Source organism: Cloeon dipterum, chromosome 1 (genome assembly GCF_949628265.1).
Source record: "Cloeon dipterum chromosome 1, ieCloDipt1.1, whole genome shotgun sequence".
In the NCBI taxonomy this organism is placed as follows: domain Eukaryota; kingdom Metazoa; phylum Arthropoda; class Insecta; order Ephemeroptera; family Baetidae; genus Cloeon; species Cloeon dipterum.
Window position 1 is genome coordinate 14551703 of NC_088786.1, and position 24681 is coordinate 14576383.

General features: G+C 39.5%; 1 protein-coding gene across 2 annotated transcripts in view; it reads right to left on the bottom strand.

Moving 5' to 3' along the window:
• Window positions 1–6002: 6002 nt before the first annotated feature.
• LOC135945791 (T-box transcription factor TBX20-like) overlaps window positions 6003–24681 on the bottom strand; it is a 37370-nt gene continuing 18691 nt past the window's right edge. For both annotated transcript variants that reach the window (XM_065493680.1, XM_065493672.1), the window contains exons 3-6: window positions 20029–20305; window positions 17995–18153; window positions 17781–17857; window positions 6003–8752 (exon numbers count right to left, since the gene is read on the bottom strand). In XM_065493680.1, coding sequence (XP_065349752.1) covers window positions 8155–8752; window positions 17781–17857; window positions 17995–18153; window positions 20029–20305 — 1111 coding nt within the window. In that variant the 3' untranslated portion in view covers window positions 6003–8154. The remainder of the gene's footprint in view (window positions 8753–17780; window positions 17858–17994; window positions 18154–20028; window positions 20306–24681) is intronic.

A 24681-nucleotide genomic window follows, 5' to 3' on the forward strand; every position in this document is an offset into this window, starting at 1 on the left:
TTGATATTACGAGTTGGAGAATTTTGCGTAATTAAATCCTAAAAGAGGTGCCGCTAATTTAAAGTTACCTGTTTGAACCCGTTTGATTCACTCTTCAATAGAAAAAAATTATAGAGTGAACAAATCATCTGGAGTATGGTATGCGATCGAAAAACCCTTTGAAAGTGCCGCCGATGGGGCGTGTGTGCACGAACCTCAGAGCTCACTTGGGCCTTGTGTGCACGAATTATTTCAGCAAGAGTCGTTAAGGGGCGAGTGCGACCAGAAAAAGATTAAGTGAGCAAAGAGTAGCTCATTAGTCCGTAAATAGCCTGGTGGCGCGGCGCTGGCCCAATGGAGGCAGCAAGTGCGTGGGCGTGGCCACGGCGATGCAGTGGGAGGCTCGATAGATTAATCACCTGCTGCAAACCCTTTTAATGCCGAGTGCACGCGCGTACGTACGTACCTGCGTATGATTTCAGCAGCGAGCGCCAGCCGGCTGGCCGGGCGAATAAACAGATTAAAGGCGGGCGAGGGTGTGAGGGTGAGAAAATTAGTGTTGTGTCATTAGCACCCGCAGCGAGCGGCGCTCTGCAACCCTTTCCACGGTCGGTGTGTGTGTGTGTGTGTGTGTGTGTGTGTGTATGTTTGGTGCCGGGCGCAAATTCGGCACCTGGGACTTGGCAGTTATTAAATCTGCACGATATTTATGCCTCATACCGCTTGAATTGTGAAATCGCATCTGCCGTGAGGCTTCATTTAATCTTTGTTAACAAGACACGATTTAATCATTTTCATAAAAAAACAATTATTGTAATCAGACAAGCAATTACTTTAGTTCCGCTTTAGAAATCAGAGTACATATAGCTGAAGCTATACTAATAATGAGAAAACAGTATAGTGATATATTAAACCTATGTAATTGCATTTTTATTTGCAGTCAAACACAAGCTAATTGACACCTAATTTATAATTATATGTTTTCTAACTTGGAATAGGACAATTTTTACCTAAATATTCGTCATTAAAAGAAATAATTTTTCCTTGAGTTGGTTGAATAAATATTTAGCAAATGAATATACCATAAAAAGAGCATCGCCGAATCCTTTATAATATATGTATTTAGGAGTTGATTTCCTTAAAGCATTTTCAGCTTTGTAATTTATTTAGACATCTGAGACTTCTTAAAATATTTTTTACGTGTTTCATTTGAACACAGAACGTTTGTGCCGATCCATTTAATTTGAGGTGTCAGGTGAAGCGAACAACGTTTTAGCACTTAGAGGTACCAACTAGCTCGCATGCTCTCCAGTGAGGCCGGGACAAATTGAAGCGCAATGCTTTCTCAGAATAAAGCTAGATGAATCGGCTGTCAACCTGATCCTCGCGATTCTCATCAGGCGTACACACGACCATTAATAATTCATGCCCATTTGTAATCCTTGATGATACCCGAAAGGAAGCTGCTGCTCTGCAAGCTGAATGAGCCGACGGACGGACCTCTTTTGTCACTCTCTCGGCCGCCAGTATTAATTTGCAACTCTTTGCCTTTTGTGTGAATTGTGGTAGTGCTTTAAGTCATCATCAGATGCCGCCTCTGCCAGATTTTTAAAGACACAACAACTATCTTATGTACATAAAATATTTTTTAAAAAAATCGACTAATGCAATTCATCTGCTGACTATTTGTCTCTGTGAGAAGGCAATAAAATGTATTTAGTTTATATACATATTTATAAAACAAAGCTAGTCAAAATGAAATTTTGCAAAGTGATTTGAAGAAGAAAGACCTTGAGCACAAAAATTAAAAAAGCTGCTCATATTTTATATTAATATTTTTTTAATCATTTATCATTTTAAAATTCTGAGGTGTTTCACTGAATATAAAACTTGAAGGAATAACAATGTCCATGGGTAATCCAATAGTTTAATTGGTTTTGATAGGGTTAAAATATAAAAAATATAAAAAGAACAGCAAAAATTTTGGCAAATTGTTTCAAATTATCTCCGGATGAAGGAGTACAATGGCTAAATAAAAAGTTCTGGTCGGACAAAATGTTGCAAATTATTCCGGCGTGTTTCATTTCACCGCGTCTGCGAGGCGCTTTTTTGCCGCGTGATCTCACTCGCTAATTATTTGAAAACAACACCTCGTGTGCGCTCCTCGACGTTGTTTTCCTCCGCTTTTCTCACTCTCTCTATTTCGGCCAGCCGCGCGGCGCTACAGGGTAAAGTGGCCACATTAAAAGCTCATTACGGGCGCGTAGCTGAGCGGCCGGCCTGTTATTACGCCGCGAGGCCGCCGCGAGGTGCGACCTGCCGCGGCCCACCCAGCTCGCCGCCGCGTCTTTACACCTTTGCCTGCATGAGCACCTACCAACACCTCGCCGGCCGTGCATGAGTAAAAACAAAAGGCGCCGCCGACGGCCCTCGCTCGCGCATTAATTCACACGCCGCCGGAACCAATTCCTTCTGGACCACGGTGAAAAGCTTGAAATTGGCTCGTTCTAATGTGGATCCACAGCTCTTTGCGAAGTGAGCGAAGATATTTATTTCAGTTCTGCCGTGTTGAAATACTTTCAGAAGGTATAAAATGAAAAATTAAAAGGTTAAAGATGCCCTATATACAAAAACTAAGTGTCAAAGGATATTTTCATTTTTCAGGGGAAATTTTAATTAGCCTAGTAAAATTATATAACCAACATAAAGATTTGTAAAAATATTTTTTGCTCTTACAATTACATCCAGAAGTGAGAAACGGTGCTTTTTTGTTCGTGGGGAATCGATAATCGATCCTTTAATTTGCCAACGAGAAAATGCAAATTCGGCCCATAATTGTTGGTTTATACGCAAACCAGTTTGCGGCTTCCCTGCAGGGTATGCACCAGTCGCGCAAGAAGGCCCGACAGGTTGCCTATGTACAATCAGGAGCGGCCCTCTCTTTCTGTCAACCTGGAACGCTCGTTTTTTGTTTTAGTTGATTGCAAATGAGCACTCAGACTTTTAGTGCTATGCATCTTCCTCATGCAAAAAGAGTCTTTGTAAGTCGATATTTTGGTTTCTCTTCAAATGTTTCTTTTAAAGCTGATTTCATGAGGTCTTATACTAAAGTCAGGTACAAGATACACTAAATTTTGGCTTAACTATTTGTAGTTAGATTGTATTTTTATGATATTTAAAATTCACCTAGCAATGTAGTGAACGCCTTTCTTTTAAACGGATAAAATCACCGTAATTGCTACAACGGCGTGGTTTAGATTTTTTAAATGGTTTGTTTTAATTCATTTTGACTGGCTAAAATTCAAATTGCTGTCGTAAAAGTGACGTTTTTTATACCTAAAATGAAATTTAGTCGAAAATATTACAGGGACAAAATTTCCTGCACAAAATAAATTATTTATGTCCAAATTGCATTCATAAAAAAAAAATAATATGTAACACAACAATATTGAGCAAAAATGTCAACATTTTAATGAAAAGAGCCAAAAGAAGTTGGCTCAAAAGAAGATGAGTTAGTTTTGAGCAAATATTTGATATTGGAATGGGATTAAAATTCCATCCCTGCTCCCTTGTAGTTTGTAGTCCATTTACCTTGTGACACGTAACGAGTCTATGCTTGATTCTATTCCTACATTTGTACGTTTTTAACCAGCAGGGTTCTTCTTTTAAGATGCCGACTGAAACTTTATTCCCATGATCTTTCCACAGATTTTGGTTCAAATGGACTTAACGCTTAATTTTTTTTATTGAAGACTGTCATTTGTAGAAGCTATAACAATAAAAATAAAACATTTATCTTTTGATGAGAAACGAAGCCGAGCGGTGTTTTTCAAAAGTTAGAATCAATCAGGTTTGTGTCGGGGGGGGGGGGGGGGGGGGTTCAGGAAATTTACAAACATAGGAAGGATGACGCGTCAACGCCGAAAAGAGACCGACTACAATTGGGCATATTGTGCGTGACAAATAAAAGCAGAAAAAGGTCAGTTAACGCTCTATAAATTTATCTTAACTTCACAAAAGCGTTGCAGGTCGCGCTGATTAGAAAGTTTGACAGGACATCATTTTTCACCCTAATGTTATATTGTATGTTTCGCGTCCAAACCATTTGAGTCAACGCCACACATTAAAACCAGTTCTTTTTATGTATTTCAATATTTTTGGAGGGAGTCAAAACATGAATGAAACAAATGAATAGTTTCAACTTTTGACCAACGTTTTCTATTGTGACACTTTACGGTGTTACTTGTCAGCCTATGGGCGCCTGGTCATGGCGTCCCTAAGGTCCGTAGCAGGCCAGAAAGTTGTACAACATGGACAAGGCAAAGTATATTTATTTTTTCAACATTGGGATTGTTCATTCATTTTCATGATGGTGTTCAATAACAATTTGAGCATTTGTATATTTTTAAGAAAATCTACTTTGTATTTTTATGCACCAGGGTAATGCAAAGTATTCTTCACAATAAATCAGTTATTCTTTACCTACTATAAAAGGCTTGTTTCGATATCATGTGTATACGATTATCCTTTGCCTAAGAGAGAGGGTCACTTGCTAAAATCCAGTTTTGAGGTCAAAAAGAAAAATATTTAAAATTTGAAAAATGTAATTGTTATATTTAAAACAATAGTTTTTAAAGTTGCATGCTGGACAACTCTTTTGATTATTTAGTTTGACTACTTGTCCCGCGCACTGCTTGTAAGGGTAATTTCGTCTGGCTGCGTTGGCACATTATCACGCAAGGTGTTTCTCTTGGAAGAAAGGGTGGCGGGTGAGAATTTTCCCCAACCACAAAAGGCAATTACAAGAGAGAAACAATAAAACATGGGCTGAAAATTAGAGGAAACACAAGACATTAACTTTCATGATTACACTCGTGTGTGGGGCTATTGTAGCGACGTTAGGCTAGCCATCAACAAAAATTATAAAAGAGCTGCTGAAGGTGCAGTGAAAAAATAAATAAAGGGAAAGGTGCTGCCAGGAAAGGGGTCACTTCGCAGCAGGTACAAAAAAGAATTAATAAAATACCTGAAGCGAGAGGCCACCGTTATATTTCATTTGTTCTTTTTCTCAAAACGGTAGTGATATTTTCATCTACAATGTTTATTAAAATGGGAATGGAGATCATAAAAGATCTGCTATGTATTCAAATTTCCCAAGGTTGCACACGCTCTCCTCGTCATTACTTTATTAACGCTAATTATAATGTGCGAGTGAGCCTGGGATCCTAGTTTACGACTATACCGACTACAGCACAAGTTTCATGTGGATAAGAATTTATTAATTTATAACACTATTATGCTAAATATCCACGTTTAATGTGGCAGAAAAAATTGATGGGCCTTGCTGGCAGACGTCCTGTTCTAATCGCAACTTCCGCACCGAAATCCTGCTATTTCATTCCCTGGCAGATGTTCTCAAGTTGTTTTTTTACCCTCAAAACGTTCCTTAGCTTTCCTCACACTCAATAGACGAGAGCTGGATTGTAATTGCTTAGTTTTGTTCCCGCGAATGAATCTGTCCAGCTTTTTGTCTGAATCCTGAATGGTTCGCTTTTTTCTCACAATCAGCGTCTTCCCCTCTCAGGCACCAAAGGGGATTTAATTGCAGTTAAGGAATTAAATAGTATTGTGACGGCAGTAAAAAGCCGACTTTATTATATATGCGGCCGAAAAAATTCAATTGGTCAGTGGACTTTTTATCTTTCGTGTGCGAGCTGGACGCATGAATTCACAAACACACTCTTGACGGTTTATGGCCCTGGCGCGACTTTTCCAAATTGTTCTCCGACATGCAAAGTTAAAAAGGACCAACGTGTGCTGAGTTATATATTATCTTTCTCACTCTACATACTGAACAAAACGGAATTTAGAGTGTTCCACTGATTCATTTTGCGCCAGGAGTAGAATATTTTTCAAACTTACAGTTCAATTGTAAGCTTTTTATTTTTGAAATTTCTAAACACCAATAATAATTATTTTTATTGATAAAAAATCTACGGGATATTACAAATCAAACAATTAAATTGTCGTATCGAATGTTTTCTTTTATTTACACTCATTTCTCTATATTATCGCCTTTGTTTCTCAGTTGTGCCTTTACACTTCAGCGAGGCGCGAGCAATATATATTTTATCAACTTGTAATGCGGTATTATACACATCTGTTTTGCATCTTGTACAATTTAGACAGAGAGAGAATAAAACGAATTGAGTTATTTATCTTTTATTACACCACGAGAGAGATTATAGAGGTTACGTTTTGGCGAGCGATGACGTTTTAATATCTCCCACTTCAAAGGGGTGCCGCGCGACATATTACATCGATTCTTTGACTTATTACAACAATATAGAAATGACAATCATTTGCCCAGGCATTCCTATTCGACGCACGCCTATATTATTTCAGATCTTTGATGAATTATTCCGGAAAAGGAACCGCAATAGATTTGCGTGTCACTGATTGTTTGTGAGGAGTTGACAGGCAGCGATTCAGTTACAAGTTTACACTCGGTTAGAACTATCACAAACATTTTTAATTAGAGATTTTTAATGAAGTGATTATCTTACTGGGGTTGATATACCAATCACAATTGGGAGTAACCGTGTAAGATAAGAAATGAGAGCTTCAGTTTTCAAAAAGGAGATTCATATAGACATCAATAAATTTCGTGTTATGCAGTTGGGATGAGGCCATTTCTTGCATGAAGTTTAATTTCAAGGGGAAATGAATTTGATAGGAACTAATATTAAATCGTTCTGAAACGGTGGATTCTTGAGCTTTTTCATTCTAATATTTTTCGTTCTTTGCGTTTAAGAGACTGATTGATTTTCACAATTTTGAACTCTTCTTTACTTGAAAAGCCGTTCGGTGAAAACAAATATTACCGTGATGCCGTTCAAATGCAAAAAAAAAAATGAGCGAATGAAGTAAGTGAACACGAACTACACGGATAGCGAAAACGCATGGCGCGTTGCGGGAATTATCTCTTGATTGATGACAATGGAGCGTCTTCCAAGACTTCTATGGCAGTAAAAAAGGATGAGCTCCGCATTGTCTGTGTGTTTTGTCATGCAACAAAACTCATTAAACGCCAACGGGCCAACGTAATGAAAATTAATTTAATCATGCGAGCGCCTAACAAGGACCAAAACGTAATAAACTATGAATTCCTCATCCCAGTCACTGCAAAAAGTTTTTGATGATACACATATATGTATACGCAGACACTGCACGTCAGGCATAATGTGTATCAAATCCGCTCTTTTACGGGCGCGATTTCGTTTATGCACAACACACAAGAGGAAGCAATTAGACTTGCCGGTAATTGCTTTTCGCCTGGCTAACACTCGCGCTAGAGACGGGGTGTGTATTTGTATTTGTAATATTTACACAGGGTCTGAAACACGCACTCGCTTCCACGCACACCGCGTTCAGTTTTCAGGTAAGGTACCTACATCAATCTTTGGTTTAACTGCCTTGTGGAATATATAAAAAATAACATCACAATAAATACGATGAATAATGACAGTGATTGCGGTGGTTTAAGGATGCACATTCAGACAAATAATAAATTGTGAATTTCTAAAATTAAGCACCAGATGGACACACATTACATTTTGTCTTAGTCCAGAACACGTGTACTTTTTGGCTATAGGTAAAGTGTATGGCGACGTTTTGCAGGTTCATCAACACAAATGATGGTTAGTTGAATCATTGATGCCCCTTTGAGCATGATGAAGTAGAAGCAACCAAATTGATTTGATTTTTAATAAAGCAGGCAGTAGAGAACAGTGAGCAAGAATTTAAAAATTCAACAAATTCCTAATGAGATTATATACATGAAATACAAATTTATTCCCAAACTGCATACTTTACGCTCGAGCAAACTTCATTTCTGACTAGACAATAACCTTCCCATATCATTTCTTGCATAGAAAGAAACGTAGCAGTTGGCCATCACCATTCTTAGAAGGTTAACTTCAATTGCAGAGAACAAGTTTATAGGGTAGGTAATACGTCACCACACAGTTTCCAAAGCGCAAAGAACAAAAATGTTCAGACCATTTTGGGAACTAAGAGTCCTCTCTTCTCTCTTTGATTTTTATGTTTAAGTACACAGCTTCACCTGAATTGAAGTCCATCAACATAGAAACATATCATGTGCGTTGCGTTCCTCTACTCTCTAGGAGAGGGTGTTGAGTCGGGGGTGGGAGAGTGTCCGGCTGAGGGGATCTGCACGGAGGGGGGCGTCGAGCAAGAAGCCGACAGCGCCGAGTTGGGCTTCGACGGGATCAGGTAAGGGCTGAACCGCGGGTGGAGGGGGAAGACCGGCCTTGGCAGCCGCAGGTCGCACGCTCCCGCCAGCGAGTGGAGGGGAGGGGCGCTTGACCACTGCGGCCAGATGTGCGGGGGAAGCAGACCTGTGGCCTGCCGGTGGCCGTTGGGTGCAGACGAAGCGGCCGCGGCCAGAAAAGCTTGCAGGTCGGCGTGCGAGGCCGGTGGCCCTGAGGGTGCCGTGGTCGTGCGAGGAGGGGAGGCAGGCGACGCAGGCGAACTGCTGCTCCTACCAACCAGGTGGTGTGGCTGTTGCTGCTGCTGGGCAGCCGCGGCTGCTGCAACCGCACCCCACATCATCTGTAGCCGCTTGTCCATGGTGGCTTGCGTCAGCGTTGGGTGGTACAGCTGATTGTTGTTGTCCACGTCCAGCTCTGGGTACAGCCGCATGGGAGATCTAAGGAAATGCTGCTCCAGGAACAAACCCTCCATTGGGTCTCTGTAACAGAAGAGGGGAGGTTGAAGCTAGCAAGCTGGAAATGACAGCAGTTTTGATATGGTTGACAAATTTGTCCTATTTTCTGTCCAATGTCGATTATTATCATATGTTTTGAGGGCTCATAAATTAATTGAAAATTGTTATGAAAACTGTATTCATATGAAAAAATTCATGAGTTAGATTCTGTCTTTCTAACTCATGAATTTCTTTCTAATCTTTCTAACTCTGTTGCATTAAGTTCTGCGAGTCCTATTTCCTGCAAGCACAGCAGTCTCTTCTGCTGTATCCAGTTACATTTTCCAATTTCAGAGGGACCAAGCAACCCACGCGACGGCCGGGCATATTTTGTGTGTATGCGTAGTGCGATTATTTATTCTGACGGGCGCCAGGCAGGTAGAGAGAGAAATTTACGATCGCAGAAACACACGCTAATGTGAGAGGAATTTGATTGTCACGCGGAGACAAGCATGCAAAGGAAGCGTCCAATAATAGAGACGTTTTTAGCATGCGTGAGCGGATTTAGGAGAAAAATTCTGCGCGCACACCAGATGGTATTATTTCCACACGGTGACATATTACGCCAACCGAAACTTGCACAAATTCCGCAAAGGTGTTATAACATACGTGAGAGTTTAAGGAAGAGCGCGAGAGCTGACTGAGAGGAAAGACGACCGTCTTTCTCATTAAATTTACGGCACGCCGCGAGTAAATCTGCGTGTCGCGACTTGAATAAATAAAAACAAGAAAAATAACCGTGGATGGTGGCTGGAAACTCGAGTTGGTCGGTTGCTGGTGGTGGTGGTGTGTGTCTGTGTGCTTAAGGATTAGGCTAAATCTTTCAATTAAAGTAACTAAGTCCCCTCGCAACAGCCAGCAAAGAGATCAGCAGCTTCTCTCTCACTCTCTCGCATGCCACCCTTTATTTATAAATAAAGCTGCAAGCACAACACCAGCCCGTCCGCCCGCCCGCCTGCGCCTCCCGCCCGGGTAATTTAAGCTTAAGCCGAGAAAAGAATGTCAAAATTGGGAATCTAATGAGTTTCGCTGACGCGCCAGGGGTGTGCAATTTCGTTCCTGGATTTCACTCGGAAAACAAAGCAAGCTGCTGCCTTGCATAAAATATAATACTGGAGTGGGCAAAACAAAATTTGTGACTGGGGTTGTTTTGAATGCTTTTTAAATTAGAACGAATGCAGTAAATCAGGAAAAGCAATTTCATGTTTCCTCAGCCAAGATAATGGTAAGGCATATATGATTATCTTATGAATGACGGTTTCAACACTTAATTTTGATTGTATGTGCGTGGATGCAAATATATACATATTTTGCTATTTTCAATCCAATGCGAAATTTTTAAACTATTTCTGTCAACATCATATAATTTGCAACAGACACCATTCATGTTTAGCAAATATTATGTTACATTTGGCATGTTTCTTTCCAATCTTTTAATATCATTAAGTGCACACATCTGTCTTGAGAATCTTGTTCATCTCTGGTAATTACGTTTTATATAGACTCCCAATCTCTACAATTATCAGACTTTCTCTCTATAATTTATACCATCCATCAACACCTCTCTATTTCCTTTATTCGGACCGGCACTCATTAAAAATTATTTTCTAGAGAATTGATCATATAAATATATGCGCGCTCCCGTCAAATTACAACGTGCGAGGCCGTGGAAAAATCGGCAAAACGTCCCAAATGAATGTGTAATTTAGATCCATTAGCCATTCGCGTGAACATTAATTTAATTTCTACCAGGCATGTAATTACAGCTTTGAAGATATGAATAAAAAAGGAACGGCGGACGACTCAATATGTTTATAAACAAAAATATGCTAGAGCATAGACGCGACACTAGGAATTAGAGCCAGCGCACAAATAAATATATAAATTAAGTTGGTCAATTTGGTGTGTTCGTTCAATGATGATAGCAACAGCAGCGAGGCCGAATTAGCGGCGAGAGGCGCGAGATAAAACATAAAATATAAGAGGCCAGCCCCAAAACAGCTCGGCTCTGTAATCAACGACCAGATGCCGCCGCTAATAGTTATTCACCGTCTCTCGTGTTTTCCTCTCACGTGCAATGATTTTTTTTAAATCCATCTTTCTAAATATGTTTCTCTTAATAGCCACCGATGATCGGATTTATTATTATTTGCCATGATCCAAAGGTCAAAGGGTCAATCGCGTTAGTGCTTTACCAGCATTACTCTGCTTCATTAGCGGCAAAATTGCAATCAAGATGTTGCGAGCCGAGATTTTAATCTGAAAATTTGTATGAAGTGATGTTTATTAGAGAAAGAAAGAGAGTGTCAATGGAACAATGTGAATTTATTTATTACATTGCGCCCGCTGATAATCATCGTGTTTCATAATTTATGGCTGCGGCGTGCATCACTTTGATTGCAGCCCATTCTTCAGCTCGTTGCCTATTGATTCCAACTTGCTGGCAAAAATACATGGATTTGGAAGGAAAGCGGATGGGCGGTCTGACTTTCTAAATGGGAGGAGGCGCGGAATCCATAAATTTTGTGACCACACTCGAGACGTGTCTGTGTGTGAAAACGGGAAAGAGTGGTTTATCTCAGAGGTGGCATCTGTGTGTGCTGTTTGTCCACGTAAAAAGCCTCCATCCAAATTAAAGAGCAGAGTAAAATCAAGGATGGCCGTATGCATTATGGAAACATAAATTCCACACCTGAACAGGAAGAACCTAAAATCCTATTTCCGTGCGATCTAGAACCAAATTTTAGTGTAGGCCGTAAAAATGTAGGTTTTGAGCAGAAAGCACACTTTTTATCCACTGAATTCTTTGACTGGCCTTCAATTTTATGAGCGTCTCCATGTGTACTCTTTATTTCAGGAAAATTTAATGCACCGAAACGAGCACCATAAAAAATGTGTTTCCCAGGCCAATTCAATGGATGTAGAAGTTTTTGTGGCATCATTTACAGCCCTCATTTAAGGGGTTAAGTGTATATATCTTATTGTCAGCAGCCCTTGGTGGTAACGCATTGTCAATTTACAAACAACCAGAGGGCGCGTCAAATCAAACAGCCACAGCTTTGGGTGTTATTCACACCAAGTTTTTCATGGTTGCTGCAAGCACGACTTGCGGGACGGGAAGGACCAGCATATAAAATTGGAGGACCACCAAACTATCCAAACTTGTAGTAAACCACGAAATGTCAGTTTTGACCACAACAGGGAAGGTAGTAAGGATTACGGAATAACGTATTTAGTTCCTTAAGCTTGCCCCTTTGCATGTTGCGCAGACGAAACACTTAATATTTAATTTTATTTAGCTTGCGGATCTTCAATCAGGAATTCAATATAAAATGAAGGAAAGGGAGTATCGGGAATAGAGGGAAATTGTACCGTTAAATATTCTACAATTTGTTCAAGTTATGGTCTTCGCGGCCGATATCGCCAGTTGGTAGCAAAATTGTTTTAGTTTTTTTTACCTTCTGCAAATTAATAAAAATGCTATGAAGAGATAAAACATAATTGCAAAAAATAAAATTTATTACTTTTTGGCGAGCACATTAGCGTTTTTACTCTCATCATTGCAGATCCATCATCGCTTTGTCCGACAAAGCGAGAATTTATTGTACGGCTTGATGGAAATTGTTTCCTGCGCGCGAGATGAAGAGCGCGGCGGTGGCGGCAGAATGCAGCATTTCATGTTTTCAAATTACAGGCTATACGCTCGCTCATCTGGCTGCTTCGCACTCGCTCTGCTTGGAAGCCGGCAGCTTGCATTCAATATAAAAATGATTATATCGTCGCTTTATAATTTCGCTCGCTGCCGCCGAACGTTGACTTCGCAAGTACCGAGATTATGGGTTTCAAGCGAATGAGAAGAAAAACGCAGCCGTTTTCTTTAATTGACCGCAATATGGGAGCAGCGTATTTTGTTGTCCTTATTTCTATCACTTCCTATTGTACAAAGATGTTTTTTCATTTAGTTAAACCTCAGACGAGAAAGTTAAAAAGTATAATTCAAATCTTCTCTCCGATTCACTGAAATAAAAGCAAAAGAGAATATATTATTTAAGTGATTTAATCGATGCGTTTTAAAGTCCCAGCCATTGTGTCAGCTTCGGTATTTTTGGTTTCATGCAGCAAAATTTCTCTTTTACGTTTCAGATACAGAAGATTCACTCAGATAAATCAAAGAGACATTTGAGCGAAAAGTAAAGATGCCACATTGAGCTCATAGCCCACGGGATGTACTTATTGTGTGCAGTGGTTAAAAAAGATTAAAAAATCAATTCCACGATATTCGCACATACTATAGATGAATTACATGAAATCTAGAACAGCCATCAATCTAGAAATCAATTTGTAACAAGTACACGTTCTGATTCACATGCAAAACGTGTGTTCGCCTTTTTCGTGTTGTTTTAGCGAGATTGACTATTAGCAAATTGCACATCTCTGGCGGCGGTGGACCCAGAAACCGTTTAAAGTGCGCTGAGATGGATTTTCCATGCGTATAGGGATAATTAGCATAATTGGCCGAGGAATTTTGTCAAAAAACAATCAGGAATTTATTAGTGAGGCGGTTAGAAATATTTCAACGAAGGCGGGACGGCCGGGATGTTTCATGTTTGCGGCTTTCTGAAGCCGCCGACGTGGCCAGAGCAGAAGTTTCAATTATCACGCCTGTCCAAGAAGCGCCTTGTAATTTCAGTGTGCCGCCCGCCCGACGAACGCACACTTTTTAGCCCGCAGCGAGCCGCACCACGCACCCTTTTCTCGCGCCCAGCAACTTTTCTCACACCAAAGTGGTAGCGCAGATTACAGCCGAATGCTCATCATGGCCGGCGGCCGCGTGTTTGGGTCGAGGCGTCGGCAAATTCGTATCATTCTCCGCCGCGCATGCAATGCCTGCTTGCTCGCACTCACTCCCAATCAAACGACCATTAAATTATTACTTATATTAAAAGAGCCGACGCACGAAATCTCGCTACTTTTTTTCTTAGATGCTACACTGAAAAAAAAGTTATGTTGTATACCATGGATATTTCATGTAATTTTTTTCTCTACCATGAAATATTCATGTAAGTCACTTTTATACCAGGGAATTTTCATGTTTGATCACTCTCCATGTCTCTATTGGTGTGTACCATATTTATCCGTGGTAAGTTACATGATATTTTCATGGTAGAGATGCGTATCGAATTTCTCTCCCCCAATCGACCAGGATATTTTCATGTTAGGTCACCCTCCACGTCTCCTTTGGTATGTTCCAGGTTCTATCCTTGGTAGGTTACATGAAATTTTCAAGTTATGTTCATCTGGTATACACTCAATAGAGGAGAATATCATCGCGACACACGCCACCACAACAAAATCTTACTAATTTTAACAAATCTTAAACATTGTGTTTCAATTTTTCAGTACTATATTAAAATTCAAGTACGATGAAATGATTTTAAATTTTTTTTGCATATTATATATGTTATAATAATGAATATTGATTATTGAATTTCACCCTCTGAAAAGCAATATGATTGAAAATAACATTAAAAGTTAACATTTCCACTTTCTTAAAAATTATTTATCAGATTGTTCAGATATTTTAAAAATTGCGTAGTATATTTGGGTTCATGAGGCCCTACAAGATCCCTGTAACTTATGCAACCTGAGCTACATCGGGGGGTGGCACTGCTGCATATATATAAGTCGCGCCTAATTATTTAGGGAAGCAAAAAGACTAAACAAGTGAGGAGAAATGAATACAGAGGGTGCAGTTGTCGTTTAGCTGGTTTTAACACTCTTGGGTGCGTTTTTTGTTAGCTGCGGAAACTGCATGACCTTGGCAGCCTCTTTTTCTTTGTGATCGTCCACATATGGTCAGGGTTGAATGGAACGGGACGGGGGAAGAGATGCGTGGAGAAAGCACAAAAGACGTTGAGGCAGTGGCTCGGTCAAGCACTCTTCGCTCAATTTTCATTTTTCAACATTGAGGCTCACCGTGCGCGCTCTGTTCTAACATTAAAATATTTTTAATTTAAATTCTTTTAAAGCTATCTAATTTAGAAAGGCAGCAAAAAATAAAGGAAAATGTCTCGTTTCCCCGCAAATTGTTTCGATATTATAAAGGAGTTAGAATGTTAAAAAATACTGAAATTTAATCACAAAAAAATTTAATTTTGTTTAATGTTCAGTGCATTCGCTAGAACATATAATTTTGAGTGGTTGGGTATAGCTATGGTTAAAATAGACCCAACAAGAGCGGAAATATAAGCTCCAATATGTAAGAGTGATTGATGTGTTTTCCTCTGAATATAATATTTTATTAATTTTTACAAAGGTTTTCAAGGTTTAAGCACTATTGGCCTACATAACCAACTAGAAAACCTACATTCTGAAATTTTTCGGATAATTTTCACTGTCGTGTTCAGAATTATACAAATATTTATGTGAAAAAATAGGGGGGTTTTAAATTTTCTGGCTCCATAAAACCGAGCTAAATTTTATTTTTTTGAAAAAACTGTGAGTGGTTTTAGCAAAAAGTTTTCTGAAGAAAAATCAAGTGTCTAATAAGTCAAGTTATTGAAATAAACTCAATTTTAATCAAAGGGATGACGCCCACTTCTACGGCGCGAACTGCTTCTGCTTAGCGGCGCAGCATACATCTTCAAATTTTAAAATTTAAATATCTTCGATCTGGTTAATTCAAGCAATCTGATTTGTTTACAAAATGATATTTATATTTTTTAGATTGTGTTTGACTAAAAATTGATTGACGTTAGTTGTTAAAATTTGCAAAATATTTCTAAAAGCTTTAAAAATAATTTGAAAAAAATTCATTATAATTAACAGAAAATAGTTTCAAATCTAATTTCCAAAAATCGTTTCAATATTCGCTGTAGGATCTGAGATATAAAATATTGAAACTCTACTGCTCTTTCAAAAAATTAAAGTGCCTGAACCGGAGAAGAAACACAAGTCAATATTTTTTCTCCGCAGAGATTTCTCAGTTATTTTTCATTTTGGTAAATATTTCAATTAATACTCGCAATAATCGCATGTAACTTTGAAATTTGGTTTAACTATTCCCAAACGCAACTTAAATTTTAGATACAAGTTTACTAATCATCTTATTAGAAACGAGAAAATAAAAAAATATAAAATAAGAATACGTGCACAGAGAATCGCTTTAATAAATTTTCATTGATGTTAAAAAAAATAGGATCAATTGATAATTACTCAAAGGATTTTTGTTTCAACTAACGGCGCAAGTCATCGGCATGACAATATTTAGGATTTTTTCATACACATTGAATGTTTGTTCAACTCGTCGGTTACTGCGCCACGCCGACACAAATTATTAATATTTTTGTCATTTAATTTTGATGTCTGTTTTCTTATGTGCACACGACTTTGCTATTAATTGAGAAAAGATCGACGAATTTTACTGAACGGTTCTGGGTCTGGGTGCAGCCGCAGCGTGCTGCCTTTTGTTTTCACAGGATGCAGTGGACGCTGGCTATAGACAACTCCCTGCACCCCCTATTTCTTTGTATCGCAAGAAGCAGCAGAAGAGCTGTCAAAGAAAATTTATGACCCTAATTGTTTGGAGATGCGAGCGAGAAAGCCAGCGCCGCTCTTCTTCAGTCGCCTGCGTATTTCAAAACGAGTGAGACGTGTGTGATAGTCAGTGTTAACGTCGGAAATTTAAAAATTCAGAAATTGACCGGAGCTGGGACCTGTTGTCTTCATGTTGTCAAGGTAAGAGCATTGTTCTAATTTTGTTCGCTGATTGGATTAAATTAGTTTCTAGAATAAGAGCAATATTTTACATATTGCGCTCTCTTTGTTTTGTAATGACCAACATTGCTCAGTTAAATTTTTGTTTAAACATTTGAAAAATAATTTTTTAAATTGGTTCACGGAAACAATATTTTAAGTGAGGAATCAAACTAACTTTTCATATGGTTTTATTTTCAGCAGTTGGCCGAAGAAGTTGAGAATAGGCGGGAAACCGAATTTGGTCGGCCGCTCCACAAAAGACGACCACAGCGCATCCCTCACTCGCACCACCCTGACATCGTCGAATACTTGAACTACGTCAAGAGAGAAATGAGCTGCAAGTTGTATATGTGTTAAGGTAAGGGATCATCTCAAAATGTTGCTGTTCATTTAGCTTTGTTGATATTGCTTACAAACATTTAGCAATAATTATTTCTGCCATTTTTTATTATATAAAAAATTGAATCTAAATTTTTTGAAATATCTATAGATTAATTCACTAAAAAAACAATTTTTTGCAGGTAGCGGCGGATTGAAGTCACATCAATCGATCTGTGACCAAGAGAACACAGAAGAAGTTGAAAAAAGGTATGTGATGATATCACGGATCTGAAGGAAGCTCTTGCAGTTATGATGGACACGTACTACGCTGTCAACGTTGAGTTTCCCAACCGAATGAAGAAAACTTTAGAACTTCTTGTGTTTCTATGTGGCGTAGAAAATCTCACACATCACCAGATCAACGAAAAACTCATCAACATTGTGCAGAAGAATGTGATCAACGTTAATTCCTAACAAGTTTGTTGTCCAGTGCAATAAAAATTGAATTTATGTATAAATATCGAGTACATTTGTTATTTGGGGTAGAACACACAAAATACTATGGGAGAAACCAGATAAATTCCTGTTCTGGACCAGGCTTTTTATGGTTTATAATAGATGCATTCCCTGGAAAAAAACAATAACTAAGCATAGAACATAACATGGTAAAAGCCTGGTATCTAACATGAAAAATTCATGGTAAACAACTTAAAATAACGTGGTGAGTTTTGACAACGCCTGACGAACACTACATGAATAAAGTCTGTTAGCTTACATGAAAAAAGCATGTTATACGATGCTCGCTAAAGTCTGGTATACTACATGAAAGTGTCCTGGCACCCAGTGTAACATGAAAATTGCTAGGAATACACCATAATTTTTTTATCAGTGTACGAAGGGATTTTTGGTAATTGCGGTAATGAACACTACTCACCTATCGAAGTCAGTTAGTCTTGAAGAGTCACGGAAGCCTTTGGCAAATGGGTTTGAGTCGATTTTTAATTTCGTTATCTGGAAGCAAAATTTTAGAAATTATTGCCGATAAATCCTACTTGAGGCATTAATATTTAATATGTATGTGATGATACAACTAATAAGGAAAGAATTTTTTTCTTCTATAATGAAAATTTCTTGATTGTTGTACTGACCAGCTGATTTTGGTAGGCAGTCACAGCAGTGAAGACGGTTTCAGGGAACACGTAAGTTCTGTACTCTTCATTTTCAAGATTGGTTATTGGAGCTCCGTTTTCCCGCCATTTAACCAAGTGAATTCTCGGTTGATATCTGTGCATAGAGTTGAGGACAATCTGAAACAAAATTAAGCACACATCGGTTATTTGCTAATTCAAATCATTTCGATATTTAACTTAGATTTTAGGTTCTGCAAATTCTGTTAAAAATTTTCTGAGTTGAAGAAAATACATATATAGGAGTAGCTTTTAAAATGTCAATCTAAAAATCTCAATTTTTCTTATTTTTCCCATTTAAAAAAAAATATTGTGTTGTAAATCAATAAATCCAATGGATCACCAGCTGTTGCTTTCAATGATTTTTTTGCATTTAAAGAAATACGCGAATTTTTATTAAAAAAACAACTTTCCTTCTGCCCGTCAAGTTGATTATTATTCATTCACTACCAAATTAGTAACAAGAAAATAATTTTAAAAAATGGCTCTACGCTGACCGAATTTGAAACCAAGAATGGTGTATAAGTGAGCTCTATTTGAAGAGAAAAATAATGTCACACGTTGAAAAAGAGCTTTTGAAATATTGTATAATAATATTCTATGCGGAAAATCATATATCAACGAAATTTAACTGGAATTTTGTGGCCGATTTCAATTAGAAGGAGTGTTGAAGTCGCCTGGGGCAGCTGCGGCTCTCGAGAAAAGCGAATCAATCACCAGGCCGCGCGGCTAATGAGCCCGCGCGCGTCCCATTTCAAAAACGCCAAAGCATAAGCGAAAGAGTGTCGGCATGAGTGGAAATTTGAAACAGCACTCGCTTCATCGCATAGCGCAGGGAGAAGTTCGTGCTGCACTTTTTTGGTGCTCTTGCACATGATCTAAGACCAAACACACATCAAATGGACCCCCCACGTGGAATAATGTGATTGTACACACACGCTCTGCGGTTTCCACTTAATGTGTTACAAGAAGCTTCATGCACCTTTTCCAGCCAGCAAACATAAATGTATGTGCATATGGAGCCTGTCTAAACTAGGAATTTGACCCCCGCTGCTGGTGGCTCGTCACAGCATCTTTCTGAGTATTCTCTCGACACCAGCACAGATATATCATCTCGCTCTTCACATCTGCTTTTTGTCCGCCAGAAATTTCCACCTACCATCATATCATTTAGCTCGATTTGCTAAAAACTTAAGAATTTACGAACATATTTTGCTTTGATAAAAAATATATAAATAAAAACGAAACAAAAAAGTATGAGTCGTGTAAAAAAATATATATAAGAGGAAATTGTTGTAATGTGCAAAAAGTTGGTTTGGCATTTGAATTTGTGGAAGTCCTACTTAGTAGTTCTTACTTCAAAACCTTATTGAACAAACAATGCAAAAATGGTTTGAAATTGAAGCTCGTAATTTAACAAATGTTAAGATATTATTGCTTCTCTCAAGCAGTCAAACCCCCAACTGGTTGATGGACGTGAGGTCCCAGAGCTGCCAGTTGCCGGTGGGGCGCTTTCCGATCCATCTCGATCTTTTTACTTAATACATAACCCAAGCTGAGAGATTCATGCAAAACCAGAAATCACCTGATGAAAGCGAGGAATGCTGGACGGGGTTATCAAGGCATTTGTGATGCTATGGATAGCACAAAAGTAAATGATAATAGTGCCCACAAAGGGTAAGTTCTTGACTTCTGGCGGTTGACACCTGTCTGGGAATAATGTGGACGCGCTGTTGGTGTTCGCGCTTGTCTTGCACGGAAATTTTTGGTCAAGAGAAACATTTTATCCTCTCTTAACTCCTCACACGTCAGCACGTCTGTGGTTAGGAATGTTTTCCATTTTCACGACGATATGAATACAGTTGACCGACAAGAGGTGAGGCGTGGAATTTTTGACAATAGAAAAAAATATCGATTTGCTATTTCTCGCACAGTCAGAGGGTTATGCATTGTACCCCCAAAAACGATCGATCACTAAAAGAAATAGAAACCCACTTGTCCGTTTTTGTCCATTTCGTTGTTGGTGAGTTTGACCTTCTCGAATGAGACGACCTGCTTCCTAAGTTGGTCAGCTGTGAAGGGCGAGTCAGGGTGCATGTAAAGCCTAGGGGGCGCTGGGGGGTCCGCCTTGCCCGCCACCAGCCAGGACGAGCGATGGTATGCGTAGCGGTAGCGCTTGCCGTCCACGGGCACGATGTCCAGTAACACCGCGTACCTCTGCTCGGGTCGCGTCGCGCCGCTCAGCGACACCCTGAGCGTCGGAAACATGCGTCTGCAACAGAAGCAAAGAGCGATTACGTCGAGCGATAAATAAAACAGCGGAATTAATCATATTTCGGAGAGCACCTGTGTTATCAATCAACAAGTAGAACGAGAAACAAGGCATGAACAAATGGCTTTTCATTTTTTGATACACATGTTATCGCTTGCTTTCCGGTCGAGCGCACGAAACAATTTTTATTCCGTGAATCGTGTGATTTTTCACGTCATAATTCGTCTGCGGAACTGCGGAATTTCCTTGACATGCCTGTGAATTAATTTTTATCCACTTAACCAAAGTAAGTTACAGACGAAAGATTTTTCACTTAAAGAGTGCTGCAACTGCATTTATCAGATAGTTCCTCATGGCACATGATATATAGGATATGACCCGTATGTGTCGTCTAGTGGCGCGCCGAGTATTTGAATAGCGCTGTGACGCTACCTTCATTAAGGGAGCACCTGTCCTCGATCGTCATATTTCGAAACCGACAATTATGACAGTTCTCTGCTGCGTTGAGAGATGAGAATCTGAATAAATAATGTTGTTTGAGTATTTCTTAATGCGCCAGTGGAAAAGTCATTATTTAAATTTTTACACGTGGAAAGCAGTGTGTGCTGTGTGTGCAAGGCGGCGCGAATGAAAAATTATCATATCCAAGTGTGTGTAATACGTTTGAGGAGCTGACTGACACTTTCGGATTAATAAAAAAATTGAATTTGTGTTTCCTCTTGCGGCAGAGGAGAATATAAAAGAAACCGTTGCTGGGCTAATTACAATATTTATTAGCCCTTTTATTGCGGAACTTAAGTGTTCTAAATGAGGAAATTACGATAAGGACAAACGTGTGATTTCTCATTCGCGTAATTTGAATATGACAAAAGGCATCTGCTTGCAGACACACTCAGCAGTCCCCAGCAAAAAGAGGATTTGCGCTACGTAATTGCTGATGCCCGAATTTATGCGAGTGTAGTGTTCAAGTCTCGAGATTAAACAAGGGGATTTGCATGAGTGTGTATCTCGCTTGCATCATCTCTCGCATATTGGTGACAAATATTTTTAACCAAAGATCTCTATTTACATTACAATATAAACGAATGCGGACCTTTTGGGTGCGGCGAGGCCTAAGCATCGCAGCGGGAGACATTTCTTCCCAATGAAATTAGTCATAGGACAAACATTTTGGGATAGCTCCAAAAAACTTCTTTATTCATGTTTAGAGGAGTAGGAGCAGCCCTGCCTGCTGAAATATTTAAGGATTATGGGGGTATATCGTGTCAATCATCACATCCACTCGTTATGCTTCAAACCACACACATTGAAGGCATAGAAATGAAGTAATTTTCCTTTACCAGTGAGACGCGAGCGTAATTACGATTGCTGAGGGCCAAAGGCGCGCGCAAGAGCAATTCAGCTGTTATTAAATGAGAGCTCAATTTGGCCCATTGTAAATGCTCTCGCCAAATGTGCTGGCCGCACACAATCCTCCACTAAACTCGTCAATTCTTTTGGACTAGCCGGGCCTTGGACGCTAAAGGCACGTCATTTGCACGCGCATTAATCCGCCGCCGAGGCCATAAAGGCATAAAAATCGGTGCAATTGAGCTATTGACGTGATGAAATTTGGCAATGATGCTAAATTAAGACGTATAATGATGCTGGCATTGTCGGCTCTCTTTTTTTGCCGCCACCGAAACGGGTTTAGATGATTTTTTCATTTTCCCTGTAAAACAAGAGTGAACACGCTTCACAATCGACGTTTCGCTGATAAAAAAATACGATTGCCACCTGCCTCTATCGCAGCAACACACGAGTTTCAATCAATAAAACTGTTTCACCAAACCTTTTTTATGCAAATGAGTCCAACGGTGGAGACAAAATAAATAAAAACTAATCGTCGCCACGCAAGCCGTGTACACAAATTTCTCAAATTATATATTTATACACGAGTGGTTTTTACTACACACACGCTGCCTATCTGCTTTTGTTATCTGAACAGTCTTTAAAGGTGCCATAATTCATACTTCGCCCGACTCATTTACAGCTCAGCCCGCTAATTTAATAATTCCCCAAGCCCGTAGAAAACGGCAGGTAGGACCAAGACAATGATAATATGTATGTGTATGAATTATTCTTCCGACCAGCGAGAGAAGGAACCTGTTCATGACGTAAACTCTCGTGGCGTTTTACCTCTCGGCCAACTCGCAGATCTTGGCCTCCGTTTTATGGCCGCGGGCTGCTTATGCTGCTGCAGCTGAAAACACATCTAGCTCTCTGCTGGCTGGCTGGCTGGAAGAGCGGCCACTTCAACTCTCCAGCAGGTGGCTCGCAATAAGTAACCACCTTGGAAATATTAATAATTTGCTTTTGCCAGCGCGTAATTTATTCGGTTCGGCTTAAAAACAATAAAGCAGCGCAAGTCGATTGTAATTTGACTGTGCTCGTTCGCGTTTGACAAATCGCTCTTGTTTAAATGGGTTCTTTATGCTATGTTATGGGTGTTCCATTAGATATTTAAATTATTAATAAACACGAGGATATCGGGTTGCCATAGCGGGCGGTCTTGTCCTACTTATTAAGTTATGCGTCTTATTGTATTTCAAACAATTTTAATTTAAAATTTTAATTAAGATTTTACAACCTGAATTACATTTAAAGAGCTATATTGAATAATTCCACAGAGCTACGTCATGATATAAGGCAATAAAAAATTGTGTCATGCTGAGATGTCAAATCAGTGGTTGCTTTAATTTCTTCCTGTGGCGTTCCTGTTTTACATTTCCTCTGGAATGCCAGTTAAGATTCCTAAAATATGCGAAAAATTTTACATGCATAGTCGCAAACCTTGTTGCTTCTTACACGGTCTGGCTCTCGTTTCATTTTGCGCGCCCAAGTAGTCCCGCTTAGTGGCAAGAGCGGTAGTTCTAATTTGCATAATTACACTGCTTAACACCTTGTGCTGATTTAGCTCGATCCATTAGAGAAATAAGCCCTTTCCTAATAGCTCTCGCAGCAACACCAGCGGCAGCAGCGGGCCCAAGTATAAAACTTTTTATCGATCAAATTCTCGCATAACAAAAGCAGCCAACTTTTCTCACTTTCAGCATGAGCAGCATTTTTTTACTAAAGGCACGTATATCAGCGTGACAAAACACGCTGAAAATTTTGTGTGTAGGATATATTCACACACGAAAAAGGTTCGAAAAGCATTAATTGTGGGCTTATGTATATGCGCGCGGAGAGAAAACGAGAAAGAGCAGAGAGACAGCTAGCCGCCGTGCCCGGATAAGATCTTTATCTTAACTTCTTTATTCTGCAGCTGCACATGAGTGAGCGTCAAATAAAAATATGTGAATATGTTCAAAAGCCGCGAAATGCAGGCCCGATATATAGGGGTGAAAAGGTGCAACCTGAATCAAATCGGAAACCGATCTTAAAAGCTACAAGGAATGGAACACCGCAGATATTTTATTCAATCAGCCTCCTATTATATCTAATAGAACTAGAAAAATGAATATCTTTTTTATGTGTTTTATAAGTAGTTGAACACTAGAGATTTGTAAATAAAAACTGCTTTGGAGCCTATTCTGTTTATTTTCAAATCAGAATAATTTTGAGCCATGACCCCTTATGCAGTATGCAAATTGGTTCCTCATGGCATCAAATTGAACATTAATGCAGCATTTTTTTGTTTGTTTTCCTGGCGTGTGTGTGATTATTATTTCTACATTTCCCTTTCTAATCTGTTTATTCATCTGCCGCACGTTGAGTGTTAGAAAAAAATACAGAAGAGGCGTGTGTATGCGAGTCAAAAAATAATTATTTAACACTATATGGAGGTGTTTGTGTGTATATTTGATAACGCATCGCAGACAATGCAAGAAAAGAAGTTGATGGGCGGGTTATTACGGCAGGAAAGTCCAACTTCCGCTCTCAAAGGAGATGCTGTGTAATTAGCTCGAGGCCGCTTCAGCAAATGGAGGAATTGAGTTCATATGAGTCGGGTTGGCCGAGAGTCGGCGCTCAAAATGCAATTTCCGAGAGTGTGTTTGTTTGCCGAGAAGCCTTCGGCAAATTCACACACAAACAGGAGGCATGGCGGAGGTGCGCGACGCCGACAAATGACAAAATCGATAATGCTCTCGCCGCCGCTGGCTGTGTGTTGTGTGCAGCTCCCGACACACGCGGCGGCAGGAGCTGGAAAAACAAGGCGGAAAAAATAGCCAGCCTAGAGTGCCAAGATGGTGCTGATCGGCTCTGATCGTCGCGCTGCTGCCAGCTCATTTGCATGTGAATAATATTATTCCGTTTCTTCTTCATTCGTTCAACTCTCTCAATAGTCTCTCAGCTGTCGCACGCAGAAATTGCATTAAATGGTGTTTCCTCGC